General features: G+C 39.5%; 1 protein-coding gene across 2 annotated transcripts in view; it reads right to left on the bottom strand.

The window, feature by feature from the left end:
• The window catches only part of ARHGAP26 (Rho GTPase activating protein 26), a 258,395-nt gene that overhangs the window by 180,368 nt on the left and 55,720 nt on the right, over positions 1–22,307 (bottom strand). For both annotated transcript variants that reach the window (XM_063292357.1, XM_063292358.1), the window contains exons 2-3: positions 6,542–6,637; positions 3,365–3,426 (exon numbers count right to left, since the gene is read on the bottom strand). In XM_063292357.1, the coding sequence (XP_063148427.1) occupies positions 3,365–3,426; positions 6,542–6,637 (158 nt within the window). The remainder of the gene's footprint in view (positions 1–3,364; positions 3,427–6,541; positions 6,638–22,307) is intronic.

The following is a 22,307-nucleotide window of genomic DNA, read 5'->3' as shown; positions in this document are numbered from 1 at the left end:
TAAAAAAGATTAAAAACTATAAACCGTGAGTGAGTTGGGCAGCCTTATAAATCTGTTTAATAAATAAATAAATGAATGCAAAACTAAGAAGAAGAAGAAATAGGCGAAGGGATATTAATAATAAGGGAGCCACCTCACTAGTTCACCAGTCCCCTGGAATCCCCAGGCCTGCTGGCATAACCAGATCTTGAGGGACCTTCCGAAGGTCAAAAGTGATGGAGCCAGATGCACCTCAGGGAGAAGGATATTCCACAATGCAGGTGCCACAGCAGAAAAGGCCCATCGCCTATGGCCCAAGTGTAGCTCCCTAGACAACAGAACCCGTAACATGGCCTCTCTGCTGAATCTGGTGAGACAGGCAGATGTAATCGGGGAGAAGCGACCCCTCAGATAGCCTGGTCCCATGCCATACAGGGCTTTAAAGGTCAAATCCAGCACCTTGAATTGGACCGAGGAACAAATGGGTAACCAATGCAGCTCACCCATATTGCTGCATTTTGCACCAGAAGTTTCCAGATATTCTTCAAGGGCAGCCCCATATAGAGTGCATTACAATAATTGAACCGGGAGCTGTCTAGGGCATGAGTGATCATGAGTAGGGCCCCCAATCTAGGAATGGGTGCAACTGGTGCACAATACAGAGTTGTGCAAAGGCCCTCCTAGCCATGACTTCTACCTGCTCATCAAGCAGGAATCGTGAGTCTAGGAGGACCCCCATTTCGCACAGGGTCTGTTTGGGGCAGTGCAACCCCATTCAATTACACCATCTTAGTTCAAAGTGGCGGTCTACTAAAACACAACAAAAACTCTTGAGTAGATCATTCCAGAGGAGCCTTTAGCTCTTCACTTGAGTCACCATTATTCTTGCAGACTTCACAAGTGTGCATAGGAGTCCCTATCAGAATCTAGGACAGCAGGTATCTGGCAGCCAGGCCAGTTCTTCTTCTCTTGGCCCCCATCAGTATCCAAGTTCTCTGCTGGTTCCTCCTTACTGTCTGAGGATGAGTCTCCATGAGAGGAACAGCTAAGAGAGAGTCTTGTCTTTTACAAATTGTTGGAGAAATTCTCTTCCCCCTGCAAGAATTTGGAAAAATTGTTCATCCAAATTCTCTGCTCACAAATTTAGTGCTGGGTGCCTCTGGGACAGTCACTCTCTCTCAGCCCAACCCACCTCACAAGGTGGTTGTTGTGGGGAAAATAAGAGGAGGGAGCATGAAGTACACTGCCTTGAGTTTCCCAATGTAACAGTGGGATATAAGTTAAATAAATAAATGGCCATTTTGCACACTCAGTTCTAGTGAGAAGATAGCTACTTATAAAGCTCACTTATATAATGCTGTATCTAGGAAACTAAGTTGTCTCTCCCCCCCCCCCCCCGCTTTAATATATATATTTAATATTTGGTTAACACTTTTTGGGAGGGAGGCGAAATTCTAAAATAAATAAAGCTTTTTCCTCTCCTGCTATGAATTTGGCTTTAGATAGTTCTGGATTTTAGCTCTTCTACTCTTAAATTTATCACACTATTGGCTGGTTTTTTTACAACAACAAGCCTTTGCATCAGCTTTTGCTCAGTGAAATCATAAACAGCAGCAAAAATGGGTTCTAGCTTTAAACAGGTTAGTATGTCTGAAAATAACCCCACATGATGGATATGTGTGTAAGACAATTTTTATTTCTGAATTACTGGGAAGATACATCGAGATAGGAAACATGAACACCGTCTGCACATTTCATCTTAGCTAGGAAAAACCAGATGCACAGATCCATGTTAAGTGGTGCCTAACTCAGCAGTAGTACTTGAAAGAAGGATCGGGGTATCTTGGTAGCCACACATTAAGCATGAGCCAGCAGTGGGCTGTGGCTTCCAAAAGAGCCAGTGTTATACTGGGCTGTATTAAGATCACGGGAAGTGAAAGTACCACTCTATGCTGCACTGGCCAGACTGTGCCTGAAATACTATGTCCAGTTTTGGTTACCATGGTACAAAGAGAACACCGAGGAACTGGAAAAAGTGTGGAGAAGAGCGACAAAGATGATAACGGGCTTGGAGGCTAAATTTTACAAAAGGCAGCTAAGGGAACTTGGTATGTCAGCCTAAAGAAGAGAAGGCTAAGGGAAGACATGACAGCAGTCTTTCAATATATGAAGGGATATAATTTTCCTATTCACAGGAAAAAGAAATAGATTTATTCTCCTTAGTGCCTGAGGGTAAGACTAGAACCATTGGGCGGAAGCTTTACAGAGGGAGATCCAAAATTGAGATAAGGAATTTCCTAACTGTGAGAGCTATTAAGCAGTGGAAGAGCTTGCCTCTCGAGTCGTGGGTATTCCATCACTGGAGGTTTCGAGAAAAGATTGGATGGCTGTTTGTCCAGGCTGGTATGAGGATTCCTGCACTGGGCAGGGGGTTGGACTAGGAGACCTCCAAGGCCACCTTCAATTCTAGGATTTTATGACCTAAATCTATAGTCCCTTTTATATGTGATGCTATCAGGGAAACTTTAATCCAGCTGGGAGCAAAAATGCCTAAACAAGCTGGACTGCATAATACAGTCTTTGTTCTCTGAGTGCAAGACCAAATAGATTCAGTGGCAGGCAGTTCACTGTGGTTTGCTATCCCTATTAGGCTGCCAAGACTTACTCCCTAGGGATGAATATTGCTATTCTTTTAGGCAGAGAAGTTGACAATTCGTTGAGCTATACCATGGCCACTGGCCAAAACAGGCAAGAGCGCCACAAAAATTGCCCATGATTTCTTCTCATGGCCAACATATATCAAAGCTTGTAACAAGTTGGGAAGGTTCTTCCACATCATACTGTGTAAATTAAAGCAACAACTTTTTCTAATCATAGCACACATGCAGACCATGATTCTGACTATTCCAAAGACCAATTACCAGAAGATTGACAGGAAAGAAACATATGGATAGTACTGCTTACTGCCCTTTCTTTAAAAAAATCCTCCCATTGAGAGCAAATCTAAATATTAATGGTGTTTGGTGGTATGGTGTCCTATCCCACCTACTCAATACCTTGCTCCTCTTGAGGCTTTTCATTGGAAAAATTTCTGATAAAGGGAAACTTTCAGAGACCAAACTTTCAGAGAGTGTTTTATTTTCTCCCTTTAAAGTCAGGGAGAGAGAAAAGCTAATCTATCCTACAGCCCCTGGGACACTGCTTCCTAGAACCCAGGATGGCACTCATGTACATTAAGAAGAGAGAACAAATATTTACATGACTCCTATAATCTCCAAAAGGTTTTTCTCACACTTTACCCTGAAGTATTTCCCAAGCACTCATTATAAATTTATCTTCTACTCCTGTCCCAGGTATTATATCTAAAACGAGGCAAGGTTCTTACCATGCGTATGCGCTCATCTTCTAGATTCCTTAGAACAGTAGCAAATTCTTGCAGGGATTTTGCTATGAGGAACAAAAGGAAGACAATCAAGATTATTGAATACTGTGAAAGAAAAGGTTAGCTTTCTTGCCCCAAAAGTGCTAAGTATTTGACCTAGGAAGACAAAACAAACTGTTATGAGACCAGGTAATGGATTGTTTGGCCTAGTTCTACCTTGACCTTTATAATCTTCCAGAAACAAGGAAAGTGTGTCCTATTGAAGAACCAAAGTTTAAGTAGCATTTCCATATTATTGTTTGTTTTCATTCTCTGTCATTTGTTTCCATGCTGTTTGAGGGCATTGTGCTTTTTATGTTCTCTCTGTTCTCTCCCAAGCACTGCTCTTTCTGTTACCTGTCTATCTTTTTAAGAGGCATCCTTTGTAGTAGGGCAACATATTTGACATCCAATTGTGAAAACTTTAATTTTGCTAAGTTATCTTTCAATCACACTTAGAAATTCTGGATAGGTAGCTAGCTAAACACACCTAAATGCACAAATATATAGATGCACACACACATGGAGAAATATATCATACATATACACATACACATATACCCTACACATTCATATACCTAAACTATATGTTTAGAGGAGATGAATGGATAAACACATAAAAATATAAAACATAAAAAAAAACCTTAATCCAGTCACCACTGTCTTTGTCAAGAGGCTGATAGTCTTCATTTATTTATATTTAGACAGGCATTAGAGGAACAGAGAACTGTAACATTACAGGGCCATAATGTGAATTTCTTAAAAAATCAGTAAGAGTATTTTTCATCACTGCAATATGCACTGCTTAAATGGTAGTTCATAGAAGCAAGGTTTCTCTTTATATAATGTTATCAACACTGTAATTTTAACTTTAAGTGTATGCTTTATATGCATATATGTTTGTTTGTATCCACAAAGCTGAGAAGACAACAGCACCACCTGACAATCAAAACTATAACAGAATCCAAAGCATTGCACAGCCCCCAAAATTAGTGATCTTTCCAGAGCATACACTTCATGTGTGCTGAACTATGATCAGCCCATTTGACACTGCCTATATAAAAACAAAGCCTCTTTAAAAAGTGTGGCACTAAGGCATTCCTGTAGACATTTATTTTCTTTTCCATATTTCTCAACAAATAAAATGCAGGGTTTTTTTGTGTGTGATAAGAAACAATGGAAATGGATGACAAATGGGACATAGCAACCTCGTCCCCCAAAAGCTAATCTTGGCTCATGTAGTAGGCAAACAAGCCATTTCTTCTTTCCATTTTCAGTTTGGTTTGATAATCAACAGAGAAGATTATCCATAAAAGATAGTCTGGACTTTCAGATGAAACATTTTTATCTTCAACATGTATTTACAGATAGGTCCAAGTAGATAAACTAAAAGAAATGCATCTGGTCCTAAACAAAATCTTTAGGGGCAAATAAATAACATTCATTTTGAGTTTTGTTTGGTCATTTGTCTTCTGAGAAAGTGGATAAAGTTCTTGGAACTGTTTGTGACCCTACATGTATATTAGATCACTCCATGGCTTGATTTGTAAGCCTCTAAAGACTTTGTCTCTGAGTTTATTAACATTCTCTTCTTCAGTTTCCAATCCCCTTAAAGGAAGCAGTGGTCAAGCCTTTGCATAGGAAACCATCTTTGGGCCTGGCCAATTTTAACAACCAATGTCCAGTTTTCATATTTAGCCAAGCTGGTAGAGAAGACAGTGGCACGGTAGCTCCAGGAAATCTTACATGAAACAGATTATTCTGATATTTTTTGAAATGGGTTTGGACCTGGATCTGACATAGACAACCCTGGCCACTCTGATAGATGATCTGTAACAAGAGAACATGAGGAGCTGCAATCCTATTTACATTACAAGATCTCTCAGTGACTTCTGACACTGGTGACCATTTGTTTGGAACACTTGAGAGAGTTGGGGGACAGAGGTGCTACTTGCAATGATTCCTATAGCTCAGGAGTTATTAAGAACAGATACTGGGAAACCCCTGATCAATCCCATGGGAGTTATATTGGAGTGTCCTGCAAGGATTTGTTTCTCATGATATTTAACATCTGTATGAAGCCACTGAGAAGGATCATATATAGGTTTGAAGTTAGTAATCAATATGCTTATGATACAATAATATACTTCTTCATTCCTGGGGCCTCTGAATGTCTACAAACTGGAAGGGACTGAATGTGAGAGGGCAAAATGAAATTGAACATGGAGTTGTTACTGTATCTGGGGCTGGTTTCAGGATTAAGGAGAAACACCTATTCTGGATAGGGTTGCATTCCTCTTTATGAGGTTGGAGGTCCCCCTGGAGTCAGCATTGATGAGGGATAGCCACAAAACATCAGAGGCAAGGAGGACCTTTTATCAGCTTCAAATGATACACCAACTGTATTCCTACCTGGAGCACAGAGACTTGGTTTTAGTGACTCATGGTAGTATAAAATTGGATTATTGTAATGCAGTCTACATGAGATGGCCCTTGAAAACGGTTTATACATTGCAGCTGACTCAGAATGCAGAGTAGCACTGGAGATGAATGGCCCCATACAACTCCCATCCTAAAACTTCTTTGAACACCTTACCTCGCTTAACATCAAGATCCTTACAGGACCATGTAGTTACCTAGTCTATCCAGCTAGATCACCAACAGAGCATCTTTTGTGGGTCCTACTATGTATATATTTGACATCTACTACTAATGCTGTTTTTTCCATGCTTGGCCAAAGTTGTGGAAATAACTGTCATTGGACTTAAAGGAGCCCCTTCTTATTATTATTTTAGGCCCAAAACATACTTGCCTACCAAGGGTTTTTATTTAAATTAATTAAACTTTTTCACAGTTTTAAAACATTTTGTTCTATTACTTTAATGTTTGTTTTAATTGTATTTCTGTTGGTTTAAATGTATCTGTAAGCCACCAAGAGCCATTAAGGGAGTGTGCTGCATACAAATGTAATAAGTAAATAAATAAATCCTTTTCAGTTTTTACAAAAGCTGACCAATAAGTTACAGGCTCATCTTTGTTGACTACTGTAAGTATGTATGTTCCACTTCATTCTTATCTGCATTCCTCCAGTTTAAGCCACTGAATTAGCTCATTTGTACAAATCAAAGCCTATGCGCTTACCTATACATATTTCATCATCTGTTTCTGCATCGCCTATACAGTGAAATTTGAAATCATTCAAGGAGTCTGCAAATTTCCGTTTTGCTGAAGACAAATCTGTCAAAAGAATAAAAGTTGTTCAGTGATAAAGTAATAAACTACAGATCTACTGATCACAAATTCTAGTAACATGTAGTAATGTCCTTCATTCAGTCATCTAGGGCACAGGGCAATCTTTGACATAAAGAAAACAATGAAGGTTCTGCTGAAAGGAAAAATACTGATCCATAAGTATCTTTCAAAAAATAGTTTTAATAAACCCAGGAAGTGGACATTGTGCCATAGAAAGCAAAACTGAAAGACTTGCTCCATTACTGGCAAATCTTCAATGTTCCAACAACTTTAAATCATAATTGGTAGCAGCTCCTACTATAAAGGCTACCCTTACAATACAATATTTAAAGCTGCTGTACTTGGTTAACTTTGAAAATGCACACAACTCCCAGTCCCTGGTTTTAGTAATTTTCTGGGGAAGGACAGGAAACAGAGCAGAGGGAGGAAGGCCCCATGATGCAAGCAATGTTTTAATCAACTATGCCTGTTATTTATTCCTATATATCCTTTTTTCCTATTTGAACAGTCCTAACACAACCATACCCATATAGTTTGTTGTTACTGCATTTTGCTCCATTGTTCTTTTCAACAACGAAAGCCAAAGAGCTGAGACATTCTACGTGACTTTGCCAGATAATAGCAAGAACGCTCTTTTAATGCTCTTTTGCTATCAGGACTGAAATGTCACATAGTTTTCAGAAAGGCTTTCTGCAAAGAAGGCTGCGATGGCAGGCACAAAACATGTACCAGGCACCTACAGAAAAGGATAGCAAACTCCAGCCTTCACCCTCAGGATATCAATATTTGCTGTGATCCATGCCCAACCACCTTGGCAAAGTTTTTAATGTAGTCTCATTACACCAATGTGCACTGAAGAAAATTAATCCTGACAGAACGGTTTCTTAGGGTCACATCCCAAATGGGAGGAAGGGATGCGTATGTGTGTGCACACACACTTACATCTATCCACGTACAGGAAGTGGAGAGTGAGTTCGCACAGGCACCCATGTACAAAATTGAAAGTGGGGTAATGAAGAGTTCTCTGCAAAACTTTGGGACTTACGGATAGGCAATTAGATAAGACTTATGGAAGACCGATTTTGCATATGGCAACTGCAGCAAGACTATTATATGCACAAAGATGGAAAAATACTGAAATACCCACAACAGAGGACTGGATTGTGAAGATGGCAGAACTTGCAGAAATGGCGAAACTGACCTGTTTGATCAGGGATAAGACAACAAGTACTTTTATAAAAGACTGGAAACTTCTTATGGACTTTTTGCTAAAAATGGAAAAAAATGAATTGGTGATTAATGGATCTGCTGATTAAAAGGGTTGAATGTGGGAAGAAGAGAACCATGTTGCAACTTTAAAGAGGGAAGAGAGAGAATGAATTTGTTAGCAACTACTGTAAAGAAGCTTGGAAGCTGCTTCTTTATCTTTTCTTTTTTTCCTACCTGCACTCTTTTTCTACTTCTTCTTTTATCTTTCTTTCTTTAATTTCACTCTATATAATTTCATGTTCATCTTTTACTTATGTGAAACGCTGTAATAAAAATTATGTAAAAAAGAGTTATCTGCAAAAATGAGAGGTGATCGTTTGACTCTGTCCTTTTATGTTACTTTCTTCTGCAAGGTGTGGGGAGTTGAACAATATGGTTTCTGAAATTGTATGTGCCCGTAAGTAAGGGGCCACATTACAGCAGGGGAGGGGAGAGGGAACAGAGAAAAATCTATTAAAATTGGTTCATTGGTCAACTGGCATTCACAGAGTGCTCTGATCCCTCACCTCTGATTGCTGCTGTGAAATTGGCACAGAATTGTTAGCCCTCTCAATCATAGTTCCTTTGAAGATGACCGAAGAGCTGATTGTGAATACTTGTAATGGACTGTGAAAATAACCTTGGGAGACAGGAGGAAGATCCGCAGCCTAGACAATGGTCTGATAAGAGAAATCTGAGTCCAAAGGCGGGATGGGGGTGGAGAAGGCATCTCAGAAGGGACCCTCCTTAGTATTTCTGGAAAGTAAAAGCAGGGTTGTGGGGAAGAGCTTTCAGACTTGCAAGATTCTGTTACTGTAACTTTACAATAAAGGAAGTGTTAGTACCCATGGTTTTGATTTCCTGTCTGGACTACCTCGAAGGGCTGACAATAATAAAAGTTATGAGCATCCTGCGAGAAATTAATTCACCTTACAGACAAATCATTTATTGCACAGCCTTCAGGAACCCCTTGTCTCAAAAGGTAAGGCAAAATGGATATGGAGCTATCACTATGACTTCTGTTTCTCTAGTGACATCTGCCAAAAAGAGCAAAGCAACCCTGCAGAATGAATCTGTAACACAAGGAGTAGGCCAACCGAAATTGTGCAAAAAGCAAATTGATATTAACTTCAGTCAGTCAAGTTAGAACACTGGGTCTTCTGTTCCCACCAGGTGTTATCCAATAAACCTAATTTGAATGGAACAACATAATCAACTTACTATATCAAATCAGGGAATTCCCAAACAGTCCAAAAGCTTTAGAAAGACTTCACTTCTATATTGTTCATGTTGGAAAAAAAGAAAACAAACGAACAAACAAAAATCTCAACCCTTCCTGAAATGGAAGATTCAGAGTTCAACCCTGCCACTCAGAAACTACTGCTTTCTGCTCTTCTGAAAATAATAAGGAAGTAAGTGTTAATTTCATAAAGACTGGTTTCCTTTTACCAGAGCTGTATGCTAAACCCTTGCCACTGAGTTTTTTGCAGAGCACGCTGTATCTTTTCCTCTTCGATACATGCCCACTCCATAAGCTTAGCAATAGTTTGTATTATGCGATGTGGACTTTTTGTCAAAAAGGATTTACTACAGCATCATTCACCCCTGTCAGTATTTGGGAGGGATCCAATTGCCACATTCCATGAGAAAAGAGAAGTGGAAAGAGACTCATGTGAAGGATGCCAAACTTACTCCGTGATGCTTATGAAGAGGCAGCAGTCCAGGGTTTGCAGAATGTATGTCTTAATAACCTCTATTATACTGAGCCCCTGAATATTCTGAGTGCTGATAAGTTTGGGGGGGGGGGGAGATCAGGAATGCAATCCTATGCAAACTAGGGAACATTCAGCCTCAGAGGCTACATGTGATGCTGGATGATGGCTTGGAAGCCACCCATGTGTACTCATATGCACACACAATCTGTATACGTACACAGATACATGACTGCACACTCAGAGACACTGCTTACGTCTTCTCCACTTTGAGAGATCCTATTTGTTCTGCCCTGATTAACTCTATTGCTGCAGTCATCACTTCCACAGATGTCGTTTGCAGGGGCCCAGCAGGAATGAGCTGTTTCAGAAACGTCATTTCCAGCAGCTCCAACTGCACTGAGTCAGAAAGGTGCAAAGAAGTGGGAAGAATCAAAGGCCCCTGCTGCAAGCTATGCTAAGACACTTGGAGGGCTACATATGGCTTATACCTCAGGCATTAATCATTGCCGTTAAGTGGACGGGGGAGTGGGGTATGAAGCCTCATCTAGTTCATGGAATATTCCCAAAAGTATATATTTAATCATGGAGCATTAAAGATAAAGTCTCCTTCATGTCAAAATTCTAGTGACTTCAAGGACATATCTATAAAGCTTTCTGGACTTTTTCCAGGTTTTTTTTTTAAAAAACTTTCCAGTCTGATCTACAACTCTAGGATCCCCAGGTAATCTGCCCTTCCATGTACAACTAGGTCTGACCCAGCTAAACCATACAAATTGGTAATATACAACCCAGGTTTGGCAAATTTTAAACTCCTGGGCTTTGAATATTGAATAAACTTCATAATAATAACAGACTAGACCGACCCCTGGGAATATATTAGGACAATATCAAATTTAATATTCAGCCTATACTGTACAGCTTCAACAATCTGTTCCTCTAAGAATGGTATTTTTCTTTCTTTGCCACTAGAAGGCAATCTATTATACTATTCTACAGAATGCAGAATAAGAATTTCCCAGAATAAGGAAGCAGGGGGGAATGCGTTTCTTCACACTTCAGAAAGAAAATTTGAAAACGATAAAGGAAATTCCACATCAGCACAAATTCCATTAATTTGCTTTAGTATTTAAAATTTTCTCAATTCAAGAAAACCTCTTTTAACAATTGTTAGTTCAGAAAAAGAGAAAGAAATGCAAACAAAATTGCCAATTTGGGATCAGTTCTCTTATGGAAAGGCTACAAAGAATTAATTTAGGGTTGATATGAGAAGCCACTTTTCAGAAAGCTCTCCACAGCCATGTCAAGTTGCCATTCTACTTTTAATAACTTGAAAATGGCAGCAAAAGGGGAATAAATGTCTGTACCCATTTACAGTAATGGCAACGAGCCCTGTTTTCTCTCTAAATATGCTTTATGATATTACTGTATAATAAAACATATTAAACTCTGATGTCATGGCATTTTCCTGGACTAACTATCTACAGAATGGTTGGATGAAATTTGTAATTTCCCATCTGTAAATTAAAAAATAAACAAAGCAAATTATTCTCATTTTAGAGAAAGATTTAAGCCTTTAGAGCAGGGGAGGTGAGGGAGGGTTCTCCAAAATATCAAGATCTGCTTGTTGACAGAAAGCATTATAGGGAGGGAGGGAGGGAGGAATTCATGGCCACTTTTCCCATTGCAAAAAACACTCAGTACAAACAAAACAGCTGTTTATCGTGATTTTTATGCTGATTCTAATTAGAAAGGCATACATTTAATTACCCCTCACACACAGATGCTAACAACACATAATGTGTATAATGGGAGTTGTCAGAATGATGCCATAAAAATAATTTTTCTCCACAATAATGTCCTTCATTATTTATCTGGCTTGCATGAAAAGGAACAGCCTCAGGTACTCTCCAGTCTTAACACACCATAGATAGTGATACAATGACCCAAGAGAACATAAATCTGAAGGGAATTTCCACACAGACAACGAATAACTATTACCTAGCACAATGCAGAACACATCCTTTACTTCCCTCAAGAGATCAGCTGTCAGAGCATGTCAACTGAAACATAAAATATACACCAGTGGGAACCAGCAACATGAATAAAGTTACTGACCAGCTTACACTCTTGCAGAAAATGAAGGCCAATTAATCCAAATGATTTTTGACACTGACTGTTGCACTAGTCCCCTTCTCAAAATTCCACAGAGACTCACAGGGAAATGAATGTTTAAGAATTGTTGGAATGCAAGCTAAGACATAAAACAATTCTAGAAATGGTTACTGGTTCAGTGTCAACTGTTAAATTATTACATCATATCACTCAGAATTTTCAGAAAATAATCTCAGACCAATAAGTCCCCAATAGAAGGGAAATCCACAATTGGAATCTAGACACCCTCTTCAACACCATCAGCACCACACTATATGGGCCACCTGGATTTCTGCTGCTAGGACTTTCAACCAGCTTTAGGAGCCCCAACCAGTACTTGGACCATAGTATGATGGGAGAAAGCTTAATCCTCTCTTCCTGTGCTGCAGATGAATTTCAGTCCTGATATGCAACTCTTTTTCAACTGGTTTTTCACAGGCTGACATTTAAATTTTCCTCTCTACTGCTCCTCTCATTTCTTACACTGTAAGCCATTTTGGATACTATATTCTGCAGAAAAACAGCTTACAAATAAACTGACAATGAAAGAATGGCCTAGCCTAGCCTAACAAATGAGCTGATATCACTTGCTTGTGTTCCAAAGCCTTCCTTATTGCTTCTACAGCAGTAAACGTATTAGTCTTTTACAGGGAAGTCAGAATCTGGTGACACCATAAAGGTTAACATTAATGTCACTTAAGTTTTCCTGGAACATAGTTCACTTCATAAGATGCATATAATACATTCCCAGGCATAGCTCTGGTTGAAGGAAAGGAAAGGGGGAAATTGATTTACCTATAGATAGTTACCATCAACAAAGCGATAGTTAGGTGTTGAATAGCAATACCTACCCAAGCTTGCCTCTTCTGGAAAAGCCAAGCAGGGTCAGATCTGGCTAGTACCTGGGTGGGAGACTATCAGAAGATCCCAGATGACAGGCTGGACTGGGAAATGAAACATCCTGAAAGGAAGCAAAGTTTCATATTCTTGCCAAGATTCCTACATACCAAGAATCATAACAGGAGTCCCTCTGGTGGGAGGAGATGGGCAGTGACAAATCTGATACATACATACATACATACATACATACATACATACATACATACATACATACATACCAGGAATCAGGCTTGCTCAAAGGAGATGAAAGAGGGAGATGTAACCAGGTATGTTTACTAGGCCACAGAAAGAATAAATATTTGGAAGTAACAAGGGACCTAGCTTTGGGCTGCTTGGAAGAGAATAAAGACAGCTGATACTCCAGTTTCCTCATGTCACTTGCTTTACAGAGAGCTATCATAGCCAGAGAAAAGCCCATGTTAGTGCCTGGCTGTGCCCTGAGCACTCCTAAGACCTCCATTGCAAAGCAGAGGCAGTTTGGAGCCAAGCGCCACTTGGAGCCAAGATACGATTTTGACTGCCGGTCCTGTCTGGAAAATCCGCTTTTGCTGCCTTTCTTTCCCTCCAGTATGGGAGTAGCACAAACTTATTTCAGTAGTGAAATGTCTTCCTTCCTTTTTCCCTCTCCCCACATACATGCACCCCTTTTCTTTCCCTAAAGTTTCCCTTTTTTTCTTTGCTCTTAAATGCTGTCATCTTCAGAGATCCCTTCCCCTACAGTCTCCCCCCAATATTAACACCGTACAGATCAACGGGAGGGACCTGCAACTTGCTTTTGCAGCAGCTTTGAAAGCAGATCAAAGTTGGTATCCCCCAAAGAGAGAGAACATTCCATAAAGGTGGTATTATCGACAAGCAGGTCAACTTCCTAACCAGATGATAGACTCAGCCTGTGGAACAATCAGCAAGATCTCTTCCAATGGTATTAGTGATTACACAGTCTATATTGGGGAAGATGATTCACTAACTAATCTGGCCCCAGGTTGACCTGAGCTTAATATAACCCAGGAAGGCCTTGAATATGACTTGGTAGTTATCTTAGTTGTTGTTATTTGTTTAGTCGCTTCCGACTCTTCGTGACTTCATGGACCAGCCCACGCCAGAGCTTCCTGTCGGTCGTCAACACACCCAGCTCCCCCAGGGACGAGTCCGTCACCTCTAGGATATCATCCATCCACCTTGTCCTTGGTCGGCCCCTCTTCCTTTTGCCCTCCATTCTCCCCAGCATCAGCATCTTCTCCAGGGTGTCCTGTCTTCTCATTATGTGGCCAACGTATTTCAGTTTTGCCTTTAATATCATTCCCTCAAGTGAGCAGTCTGGCTTTATTTCCTGGAGGATGGACTGGTTTGATCTTCTGGCAGTCCAAGGCACTCTCAGGATTTTCCTCCAACACCACAGTTCAAAAGCATCAATCTTCCTTCTCTCAGCCTTCCTTATGGTCCAGCTCTCGCAGCCATATGTTACTACGGGGAACACCATTGCTTTAACTATGCGGGCCTTTGTTGTCAGTGTGATGTCTCTGCTCTTAACTATTTTATCGAGATTTGTCATTGCTCTAATGGACATCTAAGTTCCAATCTGTACGTTCATCTGGGAGACACCAATCAGATCTATTCCTATCAGAATTCACAAAAGCTGAATTCCTCAGGCCTCCCTAATCCATACCAATTGTTCTTCATGAAATCCATTATAGACAGCTATGGAATATGCCGTCTGCAGCAGATTTCAGTTTGTCACAACTCGATGCTCCTTTTCTTGTATGGCAGCTTGAAGACAAAATCAGTGAAAGAGGCATTATTGAAGAGTAGAGTTTCTTTGGGTTTGCTGTCTTATAAACTTTGTAAAACTGCTTGTTTTTATTTTGCACTTGGGGAGGAAAGAAAATCTTACAGTCTTGTTGCAGAAACATAATACATTTACAATTGGGCAGAATTTGGAACAAAACCATTCCAAAAACTTTAGTTCAAAAATTGGGCATTTATAAGCACGAATTATGGAAAGCACACAGCTTACTAATAAAAAAAGAAAAACAAAATGAAATTAGTTCAGGTATAGTGCTAGACTGGAAGCAAGTGTAAATCCGTAAGAACGTCACATCCCAAACAAGAGCGATCCATTCACATTGCACTGCTGCATTGATATATAATTAGGTCTTTCATCTAATTGTTGGGGTAAGGATGAGAAAGGAGTTTGGCTTCTCTGGGGCTAATTTTTAGGCATATGTGTGAGCATGCAGACATATCCAAACTCTCTTTAATCTTTCTGTGGTAGTTCTTCCTCCAAGTTAAATTTTAGCTACCACCTGCCATTCTCCTCATAACAGCAGACTTCACTTCAACTAAATTATTATTTTCCAGATGACTGTAAGATCACACATACAATTAGTCCTTCACTGCCCAAGGTTACTAGAAGAATGAGAAAAGCACACAGCTGCACAAACCATAATCTAAAATCTCAGATTTCTAAGCAGGTTCCTCTTGATGCTGCTGATGCTGCTATTATTTCAACATATAGGGTATTTCTTCATCCTCCCAGTTAATACAAAGGCCTTTCTGATTTGGCCCTTTACCACTCACCCACATAACATGCCTATATGTATAGGATCCCATTTAGTGATGGGAAATAACAGCTTAACTCATTTTTTTTATAAACTTACACACACACACACACACACAAACATATGATATAAAGACACATGCAATAAGCAAGTTTATTCCTCTGGTTGAAGTACTTTTTAAATTAGCCTTTTCCCAAAAGAATTCATATATAATTGGATTTTTAACTGAGCCACAAAGCACAGAGTTATAGAAAACTACTATAAAAGCTTCAATGATAGCTAGGAAAACTCACATAAAATTCCAATGGATAGGAATTCCTTACATTATGACCCAATGTCAGAATTTTAAAAACAATAAATTCAAACTGTCTAAAGATGCAGTTCCTTAGGAAAAGGATGAAGGCTTTCTCTGCCCTCAAAAAGAAACTAAGGGAGGACCTAGTTTCATCTTCTAGAAAGGAATCCTAAATCTTGTTACATTTCACAAATTAAATGAATTCACCCTGTGCATCAACATTATGGGGGACATAAAATTAGCAACAACACTAAGGCAGAAATATGAGACATATCAATGTCTCCAACTGTATATAAAGTACAGTATATAGCTTTCTGCTATGCATATGGGATACAGAAATAGATTATAAATACTGAGATCACCCATAAATTGTACAGAATTCAGTTGTCCAGAGGAACCAATTTTTAACTACTCTGTTCAAGACCAACTTGAATAGGGACTGGTGAGCCTGGGGCAAGAGGTCCACCAAAAGTCTTCTCTCCATTAATGGGTCATTCGTGTAAGAGCTGCTCTCAAATATAGCTATGGGGAAGTGCTGTTTTTTCCTCCTTCTCCACTGTCCCTGTACGGGGGCAGACAACAAGCATTGCTTCCTTAGCCTTGCAAAGCTCATGACTCAGTAACTTAGTTCCTGATAGAGAGAACCAAAGAAACGTAGGAGGAGGAAGAACTGGTGGCAAACCTCTGATCCAAGGCCATAAGCAATCCCTTTTAATGCTTTTGCACATTAAAAAAGTCTTTGTACCAACTTCATCCTTTCCATCTTATAAAGCAGAAAGATGCATGATGAAATCTGATCTTCTTGCAGATTAAGTGAAAGCTTGTGGATAGTTGTGAACACCAGTGATTATTGTCCCTGGATGTTTTTTCCCCATCTTATTCTTATTCATTCTTCTGTTTTAATTTAAAAAAAAAAAACCAAGAGGCACAGTTTGGACGTAGCTGTTGTGCATATGCACTCTAGAACCAAACACACAGATCTTCATTTCTCCCTATTTTGCAAATACACTTTTCCTTTCAAATGTTGTAAACATGGAAGACAGAATTACAACCAAAATGATGCATCTCTTGGGATGTCAGGATCTATTTGCTTGAGAGATATGTATGGATGTTTCAAAGAGATTTCAGCTGGCTGAGCCATATAAAAGATCCTGCACCATGAATACAGCCAACTTCAGCCAAATCCAGCCACTCCATTCCAGTTAGATGGGTTGCTACACATGGGTTGAAAAACCACTGATACTTCCTCTGGAAAGCATTAATTAAGCAGAGTAGCAAATGATATGATTGTATAATTTTTTAAAAATCCATTCAATCATGCCTGATTCTCGGAGACTGCCTGGACAATTCTTTGCAGTTTTCTTGGCAGGTTTTTCAGAAGTGGTTTGCCATTACTTCCTTCCTAGGGCTGAGAGAAAATGACTGGCCCAAGATCACCCAGCTGGCTTTGTACCTAAGGCAGGACTAGAACTCACGGTCTCCCAGTTTCTAGCCTGATGCCTTAACCACTACACCAAACTGGCTCTCAACTGTATCTGTCGTGGATCTCGGAGCTGAGGGGGGAAGAGAGCCCATTCCAGGGAGATAAGCATTCTCTCCCCCCTCAGCTCCGAGATCCACCACAGTATCATTACATTACATCTGGATACTGTTTCTGCCTTCCTCTTCACCAAAATCAATTGCAAACCTTCAGTCAAAGCCTGCTGCCTTTAATCATCTAACAAGGACGTTTTATGCCTCAGCTATAGCAGTGCTCTCACTATAGAGAGCCAGTTTGGTCTAGTGGTTAAGGTGCTGGGCTAGAAACCAGGAGTCTGTGAGTTCTAGTCCCGCCTTGGGCATGAAAGCCGTCTGAGTGACCTTGGGCCAGTCACTCTCTCTCAGCCCAACTCACCTCACAGGGTTGTTGTTGTGGGGAAAATAGGAGGAAGGAATGCTGAGGCAGTCTGTTTCCACCACTCTTTAGTGTATGAGGGCATGTAAGAACATGCCCTCTATCAGTTACTTCAGGGGAAAATCAGTTTATCACTGCAAAGATATTAGCCTATGATTACATTAAACTGGCAAAAGTCCAATATATATCAGAAGATGAACCATACTTACCCTAAAAGAAACAATGTGCTGTAACATACAGAAGTTATTTCTGTACTTCCTCTCAAATTGCACTGTGTTGCTTAGTAACTTCATATTTCAAACAGGAAATGCAAGTGTTCCAAATTGTAAGGCTTCCTTCCAAGTTAGAAGGAAAAGGAGTATGAAAACATGCTGTAGCCAGCCCCCCTTGGAACCATCTTTCAGAATAGGAGTGGAATAATCTGTGGCCCTCCAGATGTTTCTCAACTAGAACTCCCAGCTTTCTTCCCATTAGCTCTGCTAGTCAGGAATGGTAATTCAGCAACATTTGAAGAACCAGAGATTTCCCATCCATTTTAGAGGGAGCAATCATCAACAATGGTTGAGTCTTCTATGTTACAATTTAAACAGACTAGCACTATGATGTAATCTATGAAATAAGTTTACATTTTCCCATCAGTCTACTAAGATAGTTGTATTCTCCCTAACACATTAGTTCATTCTAAGCCTGGTATCAGAATGATGATAAATAGGTTTCTTGCTAAGCGTTTCATCCACCTTCACTCAATCCTATCTTTTGTTCTGCTATTCCTCATGCACTGCAGAAGGAAGCTTGGTGCTATACTATTTCAATATGCTGTGGCATCTACAGTTCAGTGCTCTAAAGGTAAAAACTGGAGGGAAGAAGAAAATCAGAAGAAATTTAAGCCAAGGTAAAGCACAGATAAGATCACATGGATACAACTCATGGTTAAGTGAACATATAATTATGAAAGCACAATATTAAGCAGTCTGTTACACAAGAAGCCACATTTTATCCATCTTTTCCACCAAAAAGAACAATACATCTTACTATGGACCTGTCTTCATATGCGCTATAATACATCAGCATATTTGAATTTGCGTATTTTGTGTCATGAAACAAGTGTTGAAGTACTCGGGATAGTGAAGTAATGTTAAATATTCTTTTTTAGATACTTAGAAAGTATAAAAGTGAACAGTAAAGAAGACAATGCTGCTTTGATCCTGGGAAAGGAATACAAGTAGTCCTCATTTAGTGATCACAACTGAGACTGACAACTTGGTCGTTGTGAAGCGGTTGCTAAGTGAATCCATGACTGTGCTTATGATCTTACTTCAGCATTCCTTTGCTTTACAGACCTGCGAAGGTCGTAAATGCGAGGACTGGTCACAAAGTTACTTTTTCATCACCAGCGTTAACTGCAAACTGTCACTAAATAAGGCAATTGCTAAACGAGGACTACCTACTATGGGAAAAGAAGAATTAATTCCACAGCTGACATTTTCTTTTAGAAATATATGTTATTGATGGTTGCCAAATGACAGGCCTACATAGTACAGGTCCTGTCAGGGCTATTTATCTGGCAGAGCAAAGCTCCCTTAAGATGCAACTATGATTCACTAGCAAACCTCCACACAGCTGCTGCCTTTTCTACCCCAAATACTTGCTATGCAACTAAATCATATTTCTATAGCGCAGCTGTGAAACATAATAGGAAAGCCTGCATTGCACTTGGAACATACTAAGCCTTGGCAAACCAGAGAGAAAGCAGCACCAAATAGCAGCTACGCTTATGCATGTGGAACTGAGTCATAGTTATGTCAGTCGTCCACAACTCTGCAGTACCAGGATTCCTGATAAGCAGGCTGGGTGTCCTTCAGAAAAATGGCCTCAAGAACCATAGTGATGGGACGTACTTCACCCTAAAAACAGGTTAGTTTTCTTAACAATATAAGACAACTGGGAAAGTGAGCAGCATTTAGTGCTCTTCTCACCTCTTATCTATGGCCAGCTCTTTCTTCACTCTAGTCTGTTGACTTGACAGTCTAATTCTGCCATTTTCCTTCTAAATTTTCCTGTTAGCTTAAGACGTGGCTTTTCAAACTTTTTTGGATTGCAGAGCCTGTTAATCAAAAGAAAAAAAAAACCCAGAACTTCTGATCAAGAGCAAGAGACAGAAGGCAAATAAGAGAAAGATGGTTGTGTTTGAGTCATCTTTTTTTTTCCCCTCTTAGTCTCTCCCAGAACCCCATCGTCTTCTCCCAGAACCCCTAGGTTCCATGGAACAAAGCCTGAGAATGCCTGGCTTAAGGAATCTGCCTTAATTACGATAGATGCCCTGCTCCCACCTCTGCAGTATTTCTTCTGGTCACACAATTTTTCCCTGCGAAATAATGAAATGTTGTACAAATGTAAAGGTGTGATGAATAAAAGGGCCAGGTATAGAACAGGAGGAACTTTTGAAAAGATCTCTGCCACTGACTCCAATAGGAGAAAACTTGCCCCCAGCATCAGGGTTGCTCTTCCTTGCACTCTTGGGCACATGCTGGGCACAGAAGGGAATTGGGGTTCCTCAGGCAGCCCTGACACACTCTGCTTTGGCCTTTAGTGCTGGCAAATTCTGCTGGTGAGAAGAAAAAGTAAACATTTCTTTGTTTTCTGGCCCAAAGCACAGAAAGCTGGCACTAAAAGCACAGAAAGTGCAATATAATAAGGGTGAACAATAAATACTGAACATACAAAGAAGTATTTGAGCATCTAGTGTCTTCCAAGCAAGCACACAGTGTTACACTCTAACATGATCCAAAGACTTCGATGAAATTTTTAATATTCTTGCACCTGAGAATGAAGCAACAAAGAGAGCTGAACAATAAAAGAGTCCTGACATGTACTGTTTCAACACCCCTTTCCCCAAGTCATTGTGACTGGAAAGAAGCTAAAAATTTTGATTAGAAATTAAAACTGACAGACATAAAACTATACCTTTTCCTCTTTTTTTCATACAACCTCCAGTTAGGCTCATAAGGAGTGCTTTGGGGAAAATGATTCAATTTTTGCAAGCAAGTCTGCTTTTCTGCTTTTCATTTTTGCTCATGAAGATCTACAGTACTGTACATTTGGGGTCAGATCCAGATTTAGCTCTGTTTTGATATACACCTCTTTCAAATCAACCTGATGCAGTATTGTACGGATCTGATATTCAACTGCATCCTATCTATGAGATCCAAACTTGGCCAGGGCTCCATGCAAATAGAACGTTTCCTTGAAATCATTCCCTCAAGGGAAGCATACATAGATTCCTGCCTTTCATAGCCACTGAAATATATAGAAGGAACTCCACTGCTTCATTCTAAACTTGATGTCTTGCTTCAATTGCAACTTTCGCATGATGGACAATGAGCATTTACAAGGAACAAGATCTAGAAACAATACAGATAAATAGTCCTCCTAAGACAAATGCCAAGCACCTATTCCTTTAAGTTCTAAGTTCTGGTTCTTTATAAAGCCTCTTAAATGTTTCTATTTTCCTGCATTTGTGTACCAGTATTTCAATATCTGTATTTGGTTTTTCAATTAGATCTTTTTATCTCTATAACAATGTATCATTTTTAAAGTGAAAGATGGATCTGACAAACTGTTACATTATATTAACAATAAACTGTTACTAGCCTCAAGGACTTATAACCATGTATAAGATAGGCAGCCATATAAGTTTTCTAAATAAATAAATGGGATTAGGCAGGTAACAATGTCAATGTTACTAATATTAATATTAATAGTATAGTATAATAATAGTCTAACAGTGTCAAAGAATTAACAAAGTCAATTTTCTTAAGAGTATATTGGATTTCCTTTTGCAGTTTCACGTAAGTGATTCTTAGTTGCTGAAGGCAACCAATTGGTGAACATTTATCAAGCTTTCCTAAGTTTAATAAAATGTACATATCCAGTACACTTCCCACAGCAAGCTTTGTTTTTTATAATTTTTTTTATAACACTAAGCACTGTATTCAAAACATTTTATCCATACTGAATAATCTGATCCAAATATGAATTAAATACAGGCTTCACATGCCTCCAAAAGTTGTTTCATCCGAAAGATCTTCAAAAGAAGAAACACCAGGTGTAAATATAGGCAATACTGTTTTCTGTGTAGACCAGAGCAAAGATCAAATGATGATCAAAATGAGAGGGACAATTTATAAACAAATCTAAATGCAGAAACTTTTTCTTATACCTTTGCATCATCTCCACCTTTCCCTCATCTCCTTCAGCCTAGCCACTCTCATTTTTAATGACTAGGCAGAATGGTTCATCTCCTAGCAACATCAGGACAACAAAGGCATCATCCAAGAATAAGTCATGCTTCCAACATCTTGCTGCATTTTTCTGCTTTTATTTCAGCCCATGTATCTTTATCCCCTCCACTCGGAATTGCAGTAACTTTGAAACAAAGGGAACTAGGGGAGGCACATTATTGGAAGTTTTATTCCCTTCGGTGCCCATATACTGAAGAAACAGTGTAAGGTTCCATTCTAAAAAGTCATAATGTAGGAAAGATAACACATTTTGATCCCTGTTACACTGATCAGCAAGGTGCTAAAGTCCTTCTTTGCATTGCTTTGAATATGAGAATGTTTGGTGATTATGTAATTTTTCACAACAAAGAAGGGACATGTTTAAAATACCTGAAATATGTTCACAGCTAATTATTTGCCTTAATAAAACCAAATCTAAAGGTCTGATAATGGATTTAATCTAGGCTATCACGTGAAAACTTGGATTTAAAAAATAAAAGTCACTATTAAAGGGCCCGGAAAGGGGGAGTGTTTGCTTCAAAGCCTTACACTAATTCTATGATGCCACTGGTGAATGAAGCTATCCATATACGTATCAGCTACAAGGTGATCTG

Source organism: Candoia aspera, chromosome 2, assembly GCF_035149785.1.
Source record: "Candoia aspera isolate rCanAsp1 chromosome 2, rCanAsp1.hap2, whole genome shotgun sequence".
Lineage (NCBI taxonomy): Eukaryota > Metazoa > Chordata > Lepidosauria > Squamata > Boidae > Candoia > Candoia aspera.
The sequence above is the reverse complement of the archived record's forward strand: the minus strand, read 5'-3'. Positions and strand labels throughout refer to the sequence as shown.